The sequence below is a fragment of the Dryobates pubescens genome, chromosome 30 (genome assembly GCF_014839835.1).
Source record: "Dryobates pubescens isolate bDryPub1 chromosome 30, bDryPub1.pri, whole genome shotgun sequence".
NCBI lineage: Eukaryota > Metazoa > Chordata > Aves > Piciformes > Picidae > Dryobates > Dryobates pubescens.
This window is the reverse complement of record NC_071641.1, coordinates 4,982,029-4,999,754: the sequence shown is the minus strand read 5'-3', so window position 1 is coordinate 4,999,754 and position 17,726 is coordinate 4,982,029. Positions and strand designations below refer to the sequence as shown.

At 43.5% G+C, this 17,726-nt stretch overlaps 1 protein-coding gene across 2 annotated transcripts in view; it reads right to left on the bottom strand.

Annotated features, from left to right (window-relative positions):
• Nucleotides 1–351: 351 nt before the first annotated feature.
• Nucleotides 352–17,726, bottom strand: part of PTPRE (protein tyrosine phosphatase receptor type E) — a 117,981-nt gene continuing 100,606 nt past the window's right edge. For both annotated transcript variants that reach the window (XM_054174667.1, XM_054174666.1), the window contains exons 12-20: nt 13,628–13,763; nt 12,683–12,832; nt 10,624–10,717; nt 9,070–9,146; nt 8,054–8,188; nt 7,266–7,391; nt 5,757–5,917; nt 5,100–5,235; nt 352–3,669 (exon numbers count right to left, since the gene is read on the bottom strand). In XM_054174667.1, the coding sequence (XP_054030642.1) occupies nt 3,595–3,669; nt 5,100–5,235; nt 5,757–5,917; nt 7,266–7,391; nt 8,054–8,188; nt 9,070–9,146; nt 10,624–10,717; nt 12,683–12,832; nt 13,628–13,763 (1,090 nt within the window). In that variant the 3' untranslated portion in view covers nt 352–3,594. The remainder of the gene's footprint in view (nt 3,670–5,099; nt 5,236–5,756; nt 5,918–7,265; nt 7,392–8,053; nt 8,189–9,069; nt 9,147–10,623; nt 10,718–12,682; nt 12,833–13,627; nt 13,764–17,726) is intronic.

Sequence of the window (17,726 nt, the reverse complement as noted above, 5' to 3'; positions counted from 1 at the left end):
AACCTATGATGTTCTGCCTAAACATGAAGAAAAACTTATTTGGTGTGTAACCAAGCCTTGGAGCAGGCTGCTCAGAGGTGTTGTGAAGTCTGCATCTCTGCAGAGATTCCAAACCCACCTGGCCATTGTGATCCTGGGCAAGCTGCTATAGGTGATCCTGCTTTATCAGGGTGGTTGGACTTGATCTCTAGAGGTCGCTTCCCAGCCCCAGCATGCTGGGGTTGAGGGATATAGTTTGGGACGAGCTGGCTTTTCAATTGCTATCCTGAATTTATAAGCAAGTTATATGCTTCAGTTGTGACATGAATCCAAATATTCCATCCAAAGGGCTGCAGGTCAGAGCTGAAAAATTACTTACCTAGATAATGGATTTCGACTCCTTTAAAGTACTGAAATGAGCACACAGCACAGGGTTGAAATGAAAAGATTTACAGCAAGCCATACAGTTTGAGACTAAAAAGGAGGCTTTGTTCTTGCATCAGAATGTATTACATCTTGCAATTTGCATATACAAAGAATTCAGCAACATTCACCGGCATTAGAAACGCAACGAGACCAAATTATAAATGCAAGAAAAGAAAATAATCATCATTGTGGCTGTATAATACAGATGTGTATTTGAAAGGTTTGACAAATTAAATACAGTTTGGCTATATAGAAGAGTTTCAAGAGCTTTACATTAAAAAAATGGCGCTCAGGGAAAAGGAAAACATTTCCAAAGGCTTGAATGCAGGCAGTCAGGCTCCTTGTAAAAGTCTAGAAAACTGATACATAAAAAGACCCTAAAAACCACAGTAATTACAGTTTGCATTTTGCATTAAGGCCCAATTCAGCAAAGCACTTAAGGGGGTGGCTTCAGGACTCGGAACCTATGGAACTTCGGTGTTTTGTGGGACAGAGATGTCGTCAAGTGAATGCTTAAATGCTGAGGTGAACTGGAACTGATCCCAACAGTGAACACAGTCAAGTCACACAGTGACCAAAACTACAGGCAGATCAGAATGTCCAACTTCTGATCCATTATTTGGCATCTGAAAGTAATTCCATGCAACAAAGGAAAACCTTGAAGAAAATTCATATATGTCTATACCAAGATACAGCACCCCACTTAGGAGGCTGCTGCAAAAAGCAGTTTGTCGACTAAACACAAGAACTGGAAAGCAAGCTCTTCAAATGATAAAAAAAGTCATTCTGTAGCTATTATCTGTGACTTCTGGATTATATTACAGGTATTTCTGGTTCCTCCTAAATGCCTCAATATAATTAGCAACTACTGAGTACCCATGTAGTATTTGATGATTCAGCTTCCTACTGCTTGCTCTAACTACAGAGAGCTGCCCATGCCCTCCAGAATATCTGATGTTTCAGCTTTCCTCTTATCTGCTGTGACCAGAGAGCTGCCCATGCCCTGCAGAACATTCTGATCCCTTGTAGTAAACCCCATGGGCAATTGGAATTGTACTGCAGCTCCCACTGCTGTTGGGGGCCTGTGGGTCCCCAGTAATATTGTGCTGAGGAGGTTTCCTTCATCAGGCAAGTCTTAATCCATTCTTTTATGTAAGGAACTCAACAGACAAATTATTTTTCCACTCTAGGTTAAAGATCCTGACATTGGGATCTGATGGAACCATAAAATGTGGTGCTTTGGAAATTTCTTTGCATCCTTTTCCCTTATTGTTTAACCTCTCTGAGTCTGCCTGTGCTACAAATGATCATACTGAAAACCTCACTGATTTGGTTTCCATACTTAATTTATTTGATGGCTTTTGAAGGCTTGATGAAATTTCAGCATGCAGTAGTCACGTAAACTTGGCATTCCTTCTTGTTACTCAACACCTTGAGCATGTCTTCTCAGAGCAACTCACAACAAAGCTTTAGTCTTCAAACAATCTTTTTGAAGTGCGTCATTTGCTGTACAAGAAAATACAGAAGTGAACTGATGGGAAGACAAGCAGCAGTCAATGGCAGTGTCCAGAGCAGTGTGCTTAGAAATACCTACACAGCACCTTTTCTGTTGAGGTGGAAGGGAAAGGAGAGGCGCAAACACCTTCCCCTCCCCTTGTGTTGTTCCAGAGCAAAATGCTGTTTATCAGGATGAAGAACGAGCATGGGAGAAAATAGTGCAAGAACAACAATGAAAAATGATCAGTGGAAGTTGCTTATTTTAAATAAGGCTTTTATGTTTGCATTGGACAAAGAACCCCAACCAACTGGCCAAGACAGAGCTATTGCATATTAGCTAGGTAATTAAAGGACAAGAGCGGCAGACTTTGTGCTCATCAATTCATCTTTGTGTTTTAAAGAGTGGAAAAGATACACTGAATTAGTCAACATTCAGCTGCCCTGTGATTTTTTGGATGTTCTAAGCCCCAAGCACATCCTGGTCAGGGCTGTGATAAAGACTCTTCAACTTTATTTCACCAATTATATTATCAGCAGTGCTTTCATTAAAAATATATCTATGTACACCATCATACACCTCTTTCAGATAAAGGAAACCTCCTTTTTTTTTTTGATAATATATATGGGAGGGTAAGAACTCAGAGCAGGTTTTTGTTACAACACAATGTTACACTGTTAGTAAAATGCTTATCCAAAATTTTAGCCATTATTGGTTATTCTGTCAAGTCAAATCAAACACTGAAAGTTCATCTCACTCACCTCAAAGAAGTGGGAAATTATGGAGTTGTATATAAAGAAGCTTTAAACCCATTTCTGACAATGCCTATAAAGCCTCTTCAAAGTAGACAAGTTGAGGTGCTGCAAAATATACTCTTCTGATATGCAAAATACTCTCAGAATAGCTGTAAACTCCCCCCCCCCCCCCCTTATTGTCTGTCTTAAATTGATTTAAGCTGGTGCAGTAGTTAGGAAAGGGCAAGATAAACGGGCTTTGAAAGCTATATTAAATCAAACATTCCTGTCTGTATTTATACTCATTGTGTCTTATTGACAGCAAGACTCAGAACTGCCAGCAAAAAAAAAAAAAAAGCCTTTAAAAGCAGTTGCATTTCTGAGTTGGACTGTATATTATTGCACAGGAAGGGCCATATTCTGACACCTTTCTCATTATCAACACGTCACTCAGCCTCTTTGTCTTCAACAAGACTATCTGCGAAATAAATCCCAAGCACGAGCAGCTTGTCAGAATACGCCCCCAAATAAAGATCTATTTTCATAGTGAAGAAAAGTTTATGGCCAAAACATCCTTAGTTTGAACATATGTACCACAGTTTTTCAGTATGATGTGTAAATCACCTGGGTAAAGTTTCCAAGAACTGGGTGATAATATTATTGATAAATATTTATAAGGAGAAAAATGCAAACAAATAAGCCCTCCAGAGTTAAATTTACTGTTCTTTAGAATAAAGATCTCTAAACCATCTCATAGTGATACACTCTCTATGAACATTATACTTTAGAAGATATTTATATTTAAAGAAATAACTTTATACAGCAAAATGCAACTTCTCAGAGCAAACACAAGGTCCTATTTACAGGAAAAGTCAACAATCCAACTGCTGTGGAATAAATTAACAGAATATACAACTCTTTATACAGACAACTTAAAAAATAAGGCAGGGGGGAAGGGTTTCATTTGAAATTAGCATAATCTGAAAATATGTCGATGAAATCTTGTACCACTCTGTAGCAGAATTCATACTGTTCCTGGAAAGCAATAAAAAGGTTTCAAAATGTGTTTGGGTTGCGTCAGAAAAATTGCAGTTAAGAAAATCCTAGAGCTGCGTTCTAATGACCAGTAGCTGAGGGTTGGTCTGATCTAACTTCCAGTATTTAGATTAGACATTAGGAAAAAAGTTCTTTCCCTGTGAGGGTGGTGACACACTGGAACAGGTTGCCCAGAGCAGTTGTGGAGGCTCCAACCCTGGAAGTCTTGAAAGCCAAGTTGGATGGAGCCTGAAAAACTTAGACTTAGTAGAAGGTATCCCTGCCCATGGCAATGAGTTGGAACTAGATGATCTTTAAGGTCCCTCCCAACATAAACCCTTCCATGATTAATTTTAAAAAATCATCAGCAATGGTTCCTCACTCCTGTGAAATACAGGCTGACTCTTTTGCCTCAGTTAAAATTACTCCTTTCAGCTTTTTGTGTGATAGTTCTTGAACTAAATTGATTCTTAGATCTGTCGTCTCAAATTATGCAGCTTCCTCTGCCTGGGAAAGTGTGGCCAGCAAGTTGAAGGAGGTTCTGTTCCTTCTCTACTCTGTCCTAGTGAGGCCACATCTGGAGTACCAGGTCCTGTTCTGGGATCCCCACTTTAAGTGGGACAAGGAACTACTGGAGAAAGTCCAGTAGAGGCTACAAGGATGCTGAGGGGACTGGAGCAACTCTGTGAGGAGGAAAGCCTGAGAGACCTGGGGCTGTTTTGCCTAGAGAAGAGCAGACCCAGAGGCAATGTTCTCAACACTCGGCAAGAGCTAAAGAGTGGGGAGTGCCTGACCACTCTTTCAGGAAAGAATTTTTTCCTAATAGAATACATAGAATAGACCAGGTTGGAAGAGACCTTCAAGATCATCACGTCCAACCCATCAACCAATCCAACACCACCTAAACAACTAACCCATGGCAATAGGTCATCTAAATATCCCCTGGCACAATTACATATGTATATATGTGTGTATATATATGTATTTTGATATATTTTTCAGAAAACTAAGCCTCAGAAAAATAAATGTTATGCCTATTCAATAAGGACAAGTGTCTGGACTAAGGTTTGTATATTGTAGATGACTTTAAAGAAGTCAAAGACCTTTCTCCCTTTCCACAGCAGACTCCAAACCAAATTTAAGCCCAGACATTTTAAGGTAAGAAAGAACAATTGAGCTTATGATGCGTTTACTTCCTATGTTTTCTCACCTCCAAGTCAAAAGACACAGAATGTTTGGCCAAGCTGTATATTTAGAAATGCCATTTAAAAAAAAAACAAAAGTCTGCAAAACCAGAGATTTCTGATAATACCTTGTCCACACAGCACCTGCATACATAATTTATGTCCACCTGCAATAAGCTCCTTTTGTTCTCCTCCCACAGACTATTTACAAACACGCAGACACCCAGAGACTGTTAAATATCATACCAGTGTTTGCACCATATGTGGCCTTTGCAGTCTTAAGCTCTTCACAGCTTGAAATACATCTAAGAGCCCTTCAGCCTTCACCCGCTCCAGAATGTTGCTGAGTGCTATGAAGGTACCTGTTCTTCCAGCGCCAGCACTGCAATACAGACACAACTGCTTGGCATACAGCAGGGCAAAAGAGAACTGAGAGTGATAGACAAGAGACAAATATAATTATTAAACAACTTCTACTCATTTTAAGTGTAGAGGGGAGGAGGGAGGGTGTCAGGTAATTATAGGACTAAGGGGAATGGAGCAAAAATAGAAATGGGTAGATTGAGATTGGATGTTAGGAAGAAATTCTTCACCATGAGGGTGGTGAGACACTGAAACAGGTTGCCCAGGAAGGCGGTGGAAGCCTCATCCCTGGAGGATTTTAAGGCCAGGCTAGATGAGGCTCTGAGCAACCTGATCTAGTGTGAGGTGTCCCTGTCCATGGTAGCGGGGGGTTGGAACTAGATGATCCTTTCAACCCTAACAAATCAATGATTCTATGATTTACTTTCTAAAGGATGCCATCTACTCTCTCACAATGAAAAACTGCTGTAAAGGCTGCCAGACTGGAAAACCAGCCAGATGGTTCCTTAGGCAGTGGTGGGAAGAACCAGCAGCTCTTACCTGCAGTGCACTGTAATTGGGTGGTTGCCTGTTTGCTGCTGCTGCTTCTGAACTGCTGCAATCAGGTCGATCATCCCTTTTCCTTCCGCAGGAATCCCAATCTCTGGCCACCCATGGAAATGGAACTGCCGAACAAGCCTGCTTTGCTTCTCCTGGTTGCCCTGTGGGCAGAAAGACACCAGACTGACCCAGTTGTTACCTCAAAATGGAAACATTCTTCTTAACTTAAACATTTGTAGCATTAATTTTGCAACATTATGGTGGAGAGGGTCTGTTTACAACTCATTCACAACATACTGGTCACACAGACCTGGTAGTTCTGTTCCTAAGCTCCCTGTCTACTACATGCTGATAATTTACTCCTATCATTTTCCTTTTTGTTTACACAGGTGTTTCATCTGGGTAGTACTAAGAAAACACTTGAAGACATCTGGACAGGCTGGATCAACAAGCTGAGGCCAATGGGATGAGATTCAACAAGTGCCCTGAACACTCCAGGCTTGGAGCAGAGCAGCTAGAAACTGCCCAGTGGAAAAGGACCCAGAGATGCCAGTCAACAACCAGCTGAAGATGAGCCAGCATGTGTCCAGGTGGCCAAGAAGGCCACCAGCATCCTGGCTTGGATCAGCAGTAGTATGGCCAGCAGGACTGGAGAGGTGATTGTCCCCATGTACTCAGCACAAGAGAGACTTCACCTTGAATATTTAGTTCAGTTTTGGGCCTCACTGTGAGTAGGACACCAAGGTGCTGGAGTATGCCCAAAGAAGGGCAATGAAGCTGATGAAGGGTCTGGAGAACAGGGCTTGTGAGGAGCACCTGAGGGAACTGGAGTTGTTCAGCCTGGAGAAAAGGAATCTGAGGGGGCACCCTCTGGCCCCATACAACTCCCTGAAAGAAGGCTGAAGTGAGGTGGGGGTTGGTCTCTTCTCCCTAGTAACAAGTCATAGGGCAAGAGGAAACGGCCTCAGGTTGTACCAGGGGAGGTTTAGGTTGCACAGTAGAAGAAACTTCTTCACTGAAAGGGTTCTCAAAGACTGGAACAGGCTGCCCAGGGAGGTGGTTGAATCCCCAATCCCTGTAGGTGTTTAAAAGAGGCAGAGACGTGGTGCTGAGGGACAGGGTTTAGCACCAGCCTTGGTAGACTTAGAGAATGGTTGGACTTAATGATCTTAGAGATCTTTAGTTAGAAACAGAGAATTGTTTTCACTGGAAAAATACAAGAAAACAGCCTGAAACCTACACCCAATTATGATCACCAACATGGTTTACTGACTCGAATTTCCATGGGCCTTTAAGCAAAAACATTTAATATAAACTCCCCCTTCACTGACGCAGTGTTGGATGCTGATTAGTAACATTTATTTCAGATAGAAAATCCAGCATTTAAGTCACATAATCATATTGGTAAATGCCTTCAAATGGAAACAAAAACCACAAGCCAAGCAACAAAAAAAAAAACCCCACCAAACCCCCAAACCAAAATTGCATCCTATAATCTACACACATTACCGGATTGTATGTAACGAGGAAGTCCCTGACACTTATAGCATCTAGCAGGCTGTCACTCTTGATTTCCACCGTTATCTCTCCATGAGTCACAGAGCCCTCTGATGGCCAGTACTGGCAGCATTTCTCCTGCAAAATTGAGACAGATTTCGAAACATTCCTTGAAGTGATTTCTGGTTATTTACATTGTCCTGTCTTGTGCTTTAACTCCAGCCAGCAACTAAGTAGCAATTATATGTCCGGCTCTGGGGCCCCTAGCACTGGGGAGACATGGACCTGCTGGAGCAGGTCCAGAGCAGGGCCACCAAGATGATGAGAACACTGGAGCACCTCTCCTGTGAATACAGGCTGAAAGAATCTGGACTGTTCAGTGTGGAGAAGAGAACATCTTGTGAGGAGTGGCTGAGGGAACTGAGTTGTTTAGTCTGGAAAAAAGAAGGCTGAGGGGAGACCTCCTGACTCTCTGCAAGGTTGGTGACAGGACAAGAGGAAATAGCCTCAGGTTGCACCAGGGGAGGTTTAGGTTGGGTATTAGGAAAAATTTCTTCCCCAAAGGGGCTGTCAAACACTGGAACAGGCTGCCCAGGACATGGGTGGAATCCCATGGAGGGATTTAAAAGCTGGTGTGACCTGAGTGACACGGTTTAGTGGTGACCTGGCAATGCTGGACTCAACGACCTTAAAGGTGTTTTCCAACCAAAATGATTCTGTGATTTGTAGGCAGAAAAATATTTGGTCATCCTCATTTGCTACAGGTGTTAACAGCATCTGCTTTGCTGTGGGACACATACCTGCTCCCTCTCCTGAACTTCTGTGAGCATAACAATGGTGTGGCACTTCCACTCCCACACCATCCGCCAGAAATCCTCCACCGTGTGTGGGAGCGGGCCCTGGGTGGCAATGAAGTAGTCCTTCTGGCGATAGCCCTGTGGAGAGAGACCACCACCAGCTTACAGCATGACACCCGAGTACAAGTGATGAGGAACAGCTGATGATGGTCAGAGAGGAGAGCCCTACTTAAACTGCTGCTTCCCCTGAAATTTGCTTTGTGTCACTGTGATGGCTGCTGCAAGCCTGGGGTCACTGAGCCCACTCAGTCCTTGCTTGTTGCCAGAAATGCAGGAAATATCCCCCCCCAAAAAGTCACAACCCTGGGTTTCATATCTTATGGCTGAAGGGATGAAATTCTGCAGTAAAAGACAACTGGAAGGATTCATCATGAGACTATAACCACTGCAGCTATTAATTAGCTTTACTAAAGAATTAGCATTTAACTCAATTTTGGAGCCACAGTTGTAGTTACATCCTGATGTGATCTTCACAGCTGCAGTATCCACACTCCTCAACAGCGTTTCACTGCTTAGGGATATAATTAATTCTCATTTTTAAATAAAAACATGACACAGTGTTGCTCAGGTTCTTACAGGAAGCTGGAAAGAAGGTCAGAATCATAGAATGGTTTGGGTTGGAATGGAACTTAAAGATCATCTAGTTCCAATCTCCCCACCACCTTCTGCTAGACCATATTGCTCAAGGCCTTGTCTAACCTTGCCCACCTCCAGGGAGGGGGCATCCACATTCATTTTACCCTGATACAGTAAAAATCTACATTAAACTTGAGACACTTTATATGGACATATGGACTTTTCTTTTCCTTTCTTTTGGAAACTCTCCTAAGCTAAACCCAAACACCAAAGCTCACATTCTTCATAAGCCAAGCTGATTGTGTCTCTAAAAAAAGACAGGTCAGTGACATCAAAATATCTGACTTGGGATTTCAAGACAAAAAACCACTTTTCATACATACATCTATGAAGGAGGCATTGATGTAGTCTGTATACTCTTGCCCTCTTTTCATTGACAGAATCACTCTGTTAAAATCATCTGGAAAAAAAATAGATAAGAATCACACAATTATAGAATGGTTCAGTTGGAAAAGACCTCTAAGATCAGGGAGTCCAACCAGTGACCTGTGGCCATTAAACCATGGCCCAGAGTACCATGTCCCCATGTTTCTTGAACTCCTCCAGGGATACTGATTCCACTACCTCCCTGGGCAGCACGTTCCAATGGCTAACAACTCTCTCTGGGAAAAACTTTCTCCTCGCCTCCAGCCTAAACTCCCCCTGGTGCAGCTTGAGACTCTCATTCTGGTGCTGGCTGCCTGGGAGAAGGGACCAACCCCCTCCTGGCTACAGCCACCCTTCAGGTAGTTGTAGAGAGCAATAAGCTCTCCCCTGAGCCTCCTCTTCTCCAGGCTAAACAATCCCAGCTCCCTGAGCCTCTCCTCACAGGGCTGTGCTCAAGGCCTCTCCCCAGCCTTGTTGCCCTCTGGACACGTTCAAGTGTCTCAATGGCCTTCTTAAATTGAGGGGCCCAGAAGAGCTTTTACTTTTGCTAACTATGTTGACTGTGCCATTGTGAAAGAACAAATGCAACAAAACCAACAAAATCTTTTATCTGACAGCCAATGAGTGTCTCAAAGATCCTGTCAGTATTTAGTAAGCTGTGTGGAGGAGGGTGCTGGCTTGTTCTGCATTTGCTTCTCCATTCACACAGGATATAGGCAGCAAAGGGCCAAAACTTTAATTTTCAGATGTAGCTGTTCAGTGCTGCTCCAGAGCATCCAAATAATCCTACAGAAAATGTTTTGGTTTAGTAAATTAAATGGTTGAATTATTTAATTCAGCCCTGAAAAATCATAGAATCATAGAATGGTGTGGGTTGGAAGGGACCTTAAAGATCATCCAGTTCCAACCACCCCTGCCATGGGCAGGAACATCTTCCACTAGGTCAGGTTGCTCAAGACCCTGTCCAACCTGTCCCTGAACACCTTCAGAGAGGGGGCATCCTCCCTGGGCAACCTGATCATAATTCATTTTACACTGATAAAGTAAAACCCACATTAAACTAGAGACACTATGTAAGGGCATTACTCTCTCTAAGGAGATGATAATGCTGTTTGTTTCAATAAGTCTTCTAGAAGCTTCAGAGCAGACAGAATGAAGAGAGGACAACAAAACTCAACGGGATGGCTAAAGGAAACACCCCCCACAAAAAAAGTGTTCTAGCTAAAAATGAAGCAAACCCAAACCCAAACCTCACAGGTTTTAAAATAATTTGAATTTTACAGACAGAGAAGTTAGAACTTTTTCTCCTTAGGAATTTGCAGATTTCCAGGTTCCAGAGCCAGGTAGGATCTCTGCTCTTGATTTATCTCAGCAGAGCTGTCTTGCTGTCAGCATATGCATCTATATATCTACAGATACATAGAGAGAGAGACTGTGTGCACTCCAGACAGCCTTAAGATAGTTGGGTATTTATAGCACTTGTTCCTCTAGCTCAGAAGTTGTTCTCTTACAGGGGATGATCTGGATGACTCGAGCTTTCTTCATGTTTGCTGGAAGGTTGCCAGTTCTCATGTTCTCTTTCATTATCCGAACGTTTGTTAACTTCTGTAATAAAACACACACATGAGATGAGAGGTCCCTCGAACAGAAGGGGTTCTTGCTCTTCATCACCTGTACTCAGAGGATTCTGATACCAACACTGCTCTCTGCCCTGTAATGCAGCCTTGTTGGCACAGTGGATAGCAAAAACCAATGTAGTCATTCTGGAAAAAAAGTAGAATAATTGATGTTCTGACAGAGCCCCATAATGGTAGCTGCTTCCATCTAACACTAGCACATCTAAAGTGCCCTACAGTCGTCATACCATAAAAACTAGGATGTGAGGCAAAGTAGGTAACTACATAAAACAGTACCATCAAAGAACTATGCTTTGTGAAAGATGTGAATGGTGGAATTCTATCCCCTGAAGCACAAAAGACTGGGTGACCTTGTAAAAGGCCTTTCTCCCTTTGTATCTCTTTTCCCTACCCACACATAGATAGAACTTTAACTCCGATTAAGGTCACCAGACTGCCGATCTCAGTAATGCATATTTATTATACAAATAAAACAGGCAATCAGTCAACTTATTTTCATAGAATCCAGACATGGTGTGGGTTGGAAGAGACCTCTGGAGATCATCCAGTCCAATCCCCCTGCTAAAGTAGGGCCACCCACAGTAGATTGCCCAGGATCACAATGTCCAGGTGAGTTGGGAATCTTTCCAGAGAAGCAGACTCCACAACCTCTCTTCGCAGCCTGCTACAGGGCTCCAGCACCCTGACAGCACAAAAGTTTATGTTTAGGTTTCATTTGCTTCCCTCCCATAGGCAGACCAATATTTTTTCATTTTGAGCTTGTTGCTGCATCATCAGACTTAGTTCTACATCATTTTGTTTTTCCAGTTCCCCATTCCTGATTAGAATAGAATAATCCATGTTGGAAGAGACCTTCAAGATCATCGTGTCCACCCTATCATCCAACACTATCTAATCAACTAAACCATGACACCAAGTACCCCATCCAGTCTCCTCCTAAATACCTCCAGTGATGGTGTCTCCACCACCTCCCTGGGCAGCACATCCCAATAGCAAATCACTGTCTGTGAAGAACTTCTTCCTAACATCCAGCCCGAACCTCCCCGGCACAGCTTGAGACTGTGTCCTCCTGTTCTGGTGCTGGTTGCCTGGGAGAAAGGACCAGCCCCCTCCTGGCTACAACCTCCCTTCAGGTAGCTGTAGAGAGCAATAAGGTCTCCTCTGAGCCTCCTCCAGGCTAAACAACCCCAGCTCCCTCAACCTCTCCTCATAGGGCAGTGCTCCAGACCCCTCCCCAGCTTTGTTGCCCTTCTCTGAACGTGTTCCAGCAAGACAACACCTTTGCTAAACTGAGGAAAGAGAGGACTCCAGCTAACACCTACCTGCCATTTAAAGCTTCAGACTTATTTATAATATATTCTACATATAGAATAAATACTTCAGCATAGCAAAATTCACAGAAAAGTCCTAACTATTTCTTCAGGACAGTCTGTTCTAAACAATGACCACAAACAGCCAGTGCAGCTGCTCTCTGCATTTGGGGTTTCTCCACTAAACAGAAATGCCTTTTGTTTTTTTAACACCTCCTTCTTTACAGGTCTGGATATTGAGCACAGGATGCCTAAATTCTCTGCAATTCTCTCTGCCCTCGGTCCTCCTTGATGTAACAACCCAATTGTGATGCAAATTAGGCGCACACAATCCAGCTCCCTCATCCAGAATTATCTGATCTGGCATCCAGTACCACACTAAAAGAACAATTCCATTTTTTTCTTGTGTAAACAACAGAAACCACATAGGAAAAGGTCTGTGAAACGATGTAGCTTTGACTGAGCCCTTGCAGATGATGATGTTAAGCAGGGCCCCATTCTCAGCACATCCCTTTTGTTGGACTTTTCCTTTTTAAGGATACATTTATTCTGCTTTTAAAGTATCTTTTTTACTCAAATACTTCCACCCTGAAAGCCCAATGGCAAAGCACTTTCATACTTACCTTAAATTCTTCTTCTAGCCCTATTTTGACGAGGTTTGGTGCCGTGTTGTGTGATGTTTGTAGATGTTTTTCTAAGGATGACACATCAAGCTCTGTGTCACCATAGAGGTAGTATTCAAGTAAGGCTTGATAAATGAAGGAGTATTGCATCTGGAACCAAGAGAAAAAACAGCCAGGTAAGTGTACTGCAAAGCACAGAAGTGAAAGTATCAGATCTGAAACCTTTACCTCTATCATTTGGTCTATGATAAGCTAAACCAGAGTTCTTCACTCACCTTCTCTAAAATTCCAATCTGGTGTGCATGAGGAAACTTGGGCATAATATCTAAAAGTAATGTGTGTTATGCTGGTCTTCACAACACTAACACACCTATATCTTCATTCCCAAGCCCATCCTTCTACTGGAATTTGTTCATTTACCCAATTATCTAGGTGTGCGACAACAGGATATCATAGAGTGAAAATCATAGAATGGTTTGGGTTGGAAGGGATCTTAAGGTATCATCTAGTTTCAACCTCCCTGCTATGAGCATGGACATCTTCAACCACTCCAGGTTGTTCAAGACCTCTTCCAACCTGGCTTTGAACACTTCCAGGGTTGGAGCATCCACAGCTTCTCTAGGCAACCTGCTCCAGTGCCTCACCACACTCACAGGGAAGAATTTCTTCCTAATGTCTAATCTAAATCAAGCTTCTTCCAGACTGGAGCCATTGCAGTTCATCCTGTCACTCTGGGCCTTTGTAAAAAGTCCCTCTACAGCTTTTGTGTAGACTCCTTAATATACTGGGTCTTCATGAAGCCTTCTCTTCACTAGGCTGAACAGCCCCAAATCTCTCAGGCTGTCCTCACAACAGAGGTACTGCAGCCCTGAGAACACAGAAACCAGAAGCATATTCTTCTTTACTGTGAAGAGTAGTAATTTCAGGCAATTAAAGCCCACTTACGTCAGTCTGAACCATCTGTGGACGCTGGTTTCGGATTCTTGAGACAAACTCAAAGACATCAACCTTCTGTTCCTCGTGCATCATGTCTATGATGGCATCGATAACAATAAACGTGCCTGTGCGACCCACACCAGCGCTGGAAAGGGAAACAAAACCCAACAAAAAGCTCTAAGGAACGACAGGAATTGTGACAGCAATGACACAGGTGGAACTTAGAGTCTTTGTGCTGGGCTGAAACACGGTGACAAAACAAATACCAGTTTGTTATCCAAGACAGCAAGAAAAAGGGGTCTTATATAAAAAGTCACTCCAACAGCTCTGAAGTGCTAAGATCAAAATTACAGAATCACAAAATCATTTTGATTGAAAGAGGGTTTTAAAATCATTGAGTCCAACCACTAACCCAGCAAGGCCAGGTCACCACTAAACCATGTTCCTCAGCACCATATCTACATGGCTTTTAAATCCCTCCAGGGATGGGGACTCCACCACTGCCCTGGGCAGTCTGTTCTGGGGTTTGACAGCCTTTTCAGGAAAGAAATTGTTCCTCGTGTACAACCTAAGCCTCCCCTGTTGCATAGGAAGAAAACTTGAAGCGATTTCCTCTTGTCCTGTCACTTGTTACTTGGGAGAAGAGACTGACCCCAACCTCACTCCCACCCCCTTTCAGAGAGTTGTAGAGAGACAGGAGGTCTTCCCTCAGCCTCCTTTTCTCCAGGCTAAACCATATTTGGAAGACTTGTGCTCTAGATCCTTCATCAGCTTTGTTGCCCTTCTCTGGACATGCTCCAGCACCTCAGTGTCCTGGTAGTGAGAGGCCCAAAGCTGAACCCAGTATTCAAAGTGTGGCCTCACCAGTGCTGAGTACAGCAGGGGACAATCACTGTGTTGGACAGTGGTCCTACTGGCCACACTATACCTGATGCAGGCCAAAATGCTGGTGGCCTTCTTGGCCACCTCAGCACATACTAGCTCATCTCTACCTGGCTGCAGATCAACACTCCCAGGTCTTTTTCCACCAGGCACTTTCCAGCCACTCTTCCTCAAGCCTGGAGTGTTATGGGGTTGTTGTTACCCAGGTGCAGGACCCACAACTTGATTTTGTTAAACCTCATTCCACTGATCTTCACCTATCAATCCAGCCTGTCCAGACCCTTCTTTGAACCTCCCTACCCTCCAGCAGATTGAGACTCCTACCCACCTTAGTAACATTTGCAAACTTTCTGAGGGTGCCTCAATCCCCTCATCCATATCACTGGTCAAGAGTTTAAAGAGAATTGATCATATCAGAAAAGACCTTTGAAAAAAACCTTTCTGCTTGTCCAGGTATAATAATTCACAGCTGAAGCTTTTGCTCTTTTCTGCATGCTTGCTGTCACATGCCAGTTAGATAAAAGTCAGTTGTCACAACTCCTACACTTACCACCACCTCAAATTCCTTTGGTTTTTTGTTAATCTCCTTCAGCAGCCAGGAGAGGGAGCGCGATCCTCATAAATCACACTACTCCAGCACTTCCAGCTCTTCCTCCCAGAGGAAAAGGGCATGGCATCCTGTGCTAGGCATTAATAGCTTGCCTTTAACCTTTTCTTAGCTCACTCTGTACAGCTGCTGCTGTGGAGGCCACAAAAAGCTTCTGAAAGATGACAGAAATCCTCTGTCCTCATCCCGATGTGCTCAAAGATCCAGATCAATTTTCAGCCAGGAAATATTAGGGTTTAAGTCACACCAGCAGAAAAAACATTGCGTGTTTAATATGACTTAGTTCATATGTACACAGAAGCACTGAATTATTGAGGCTGGAATAGACCTCTGAGATCATCAAGTCCAGCCTATGACCTAAACACCACATGAACCAAATGCCCCAAAGCTGCCCTCCTATTCCAGAAGTCTAGAGGGACAATGGAGATAAGCAGACACATGGAGTAACCTGGATTTCCACCAAAATTTCAAGCAACTTCTTCACAGTCTACTATAACCTTCTGCCTCCAAATACCTCTGCATTTAATCATCAGCTTGGCAGGCCCCCCTCTCCTTGTCTAGCCACATCCTGATCTAGAGGTCCAACCCGCCGGTCCCCCTTGGTCTCACTGACCACAGGCCACCACAGCTTCCACCCTGCCATGGCCACGACTCTCTGCCCTCACACTTCCTTTCATTCACATTTGACCTATGCCACTGCAAATGAGCTCACCTTGCATCCTACTGCCCTGAGTCTCAGTTTACAGAGGTTTTCCTCTTCCTGATGTGTCCAGGAAACTGCCTCTGAGCGTGCGTTGCTTCATCACCAGGCCACACTTCTCCAGAGAGGTTGTGGAGTCTCCTTCTCTGGAGAGACTCCAAACCCAGCCGACTTTGCAATCCTGGGCAACCTGCTGTAGGTGACCCTGCTTTAGCAGGACTAGATGATCCCCAAAGATCTCTTCCAAACCCTGCCCTCCCCCCCCATGCTGGAATTCTGTGATTCACTGCTCAGCCCTCTGAGCTTTCACCTGCCAAGCTCCATGCCTGGCTTCTTTGCTTCTCTTCCCTTTACAGATACAATCCTTTTTGACACATCCTTGTTTATTTCTCATTCTTCTGCCCCAAGGTTACCTGACTTCAGATCAGCACTTAATCCAATCCTTGCATGTTTCTGCTAAAGCTCATTGTTTCACCAACCTTGATATTTGCCTTGAAGTTCCCTGATTTTATCCATCTTCAACCTACTCCAGGGTATCCCTTACTCAGCTATTCCTCTATGCAGCTCTCTGCTCACTAGGAAAAAAGACAACAAACCACCTAAAAATTTCTGACCACTTCTGAAAGAAAAGAGTGGGCATAAAATCCTGCTTCTCCCCTCTCCTCTCCTCTTCTAATACTTCCAAATGCTAAATTTCATAGAAGGGATTGGGTTGGAAGGGAACTTTAGAGGTCATCTAGTCCAAGCCCCTCCAAAATAGTGTTTATTAACTTCCAGAAGATTATGATTGAATAGCTTTTGTCAGAGTGACTGGGTGACATTTTTTATAGAAGCCCACTAAAAAAGGCTGGTTACTCACTATCGATGAGTTTCCCTTTCCTTTGTCAACAATTCAACAGTGTCACATCCTGTCACCTTTCTAGTCTGGGCTGAAGCACTCCAGCAGCCCCCCGGCTCTGACACAGCATGGGTGTTACAGCGCTCTGTTGGGCCATTCCATTTAAATCCCTGCAGATTTTTATTAAGGTATTTTCCATTTTCTTTTATTTTCTCTTCTGCTGATTAAACCAAGAGTAGAACTTTCTGCTGGTACAAAAGAAGGCTCAGACCCAGAGCAAGTCGTCCCAGAACATCATAGCAAAGTGATGAAAATTTGTGGGTTTCTCAAAAGGGAAGACTACACGACACTGCTACAAATCTTTTTTTCCCCCCATTTAATGCTTTTCTTTAAGCCTCTTATAAATGACACCTGGGAGAGAAGATGAGTTGTCCAAACACCAACAGACTTGCTGTGTAGTAGACGAAATGTTTCTGAGAAGTAGTAAGTCAAGGGAAGGATTAAACACTGAAGTGCAAGATGCAAGCTTAGTTTATATTATCACAGTATAACTAAGGTTGGAAGAGACCCCAAGGATCATCAAGTCCAACCTGTCTCCACAGACCTCATAACTAGACCACTATGCAGGACTTGATGATCTCTGAGGTATTTTCCAACTTTATTGATTCCATGATTCTAAGATCTGGCTGGAAATCACAGAATGGTTTGGGTTGTGAAGGACCTTAAAGATCATCTAGTTTCAGCCCCCTTCCACGGATCTCTTCCACTAGCTTATAAGCTAGCTCAAGCTTATAAACATCCCCTCTTGTCCTGTCACTACAAGCCCTTGTAGTAAGTCCTTCCCCAACTTTCTTGTAGGCCCCCTTCAGGTACTGGGAGGCCCCTGAAGGACTCCCTGGAGCCTTCTCCTCCTGCAGAAGAGAAGGAAATAATGAAACAAAAAGGCCAGCTTGGTCAGGATAAACTCTTTTTCCACAGTCCCTTCAAGGACTCTTGGGGAGCATTTCTAGGTGTCTCATCCAAGAAACAGGATTAAAACCCCCAAACGCATCAATCCAAAACCATGTCCTTAAAAACAAGA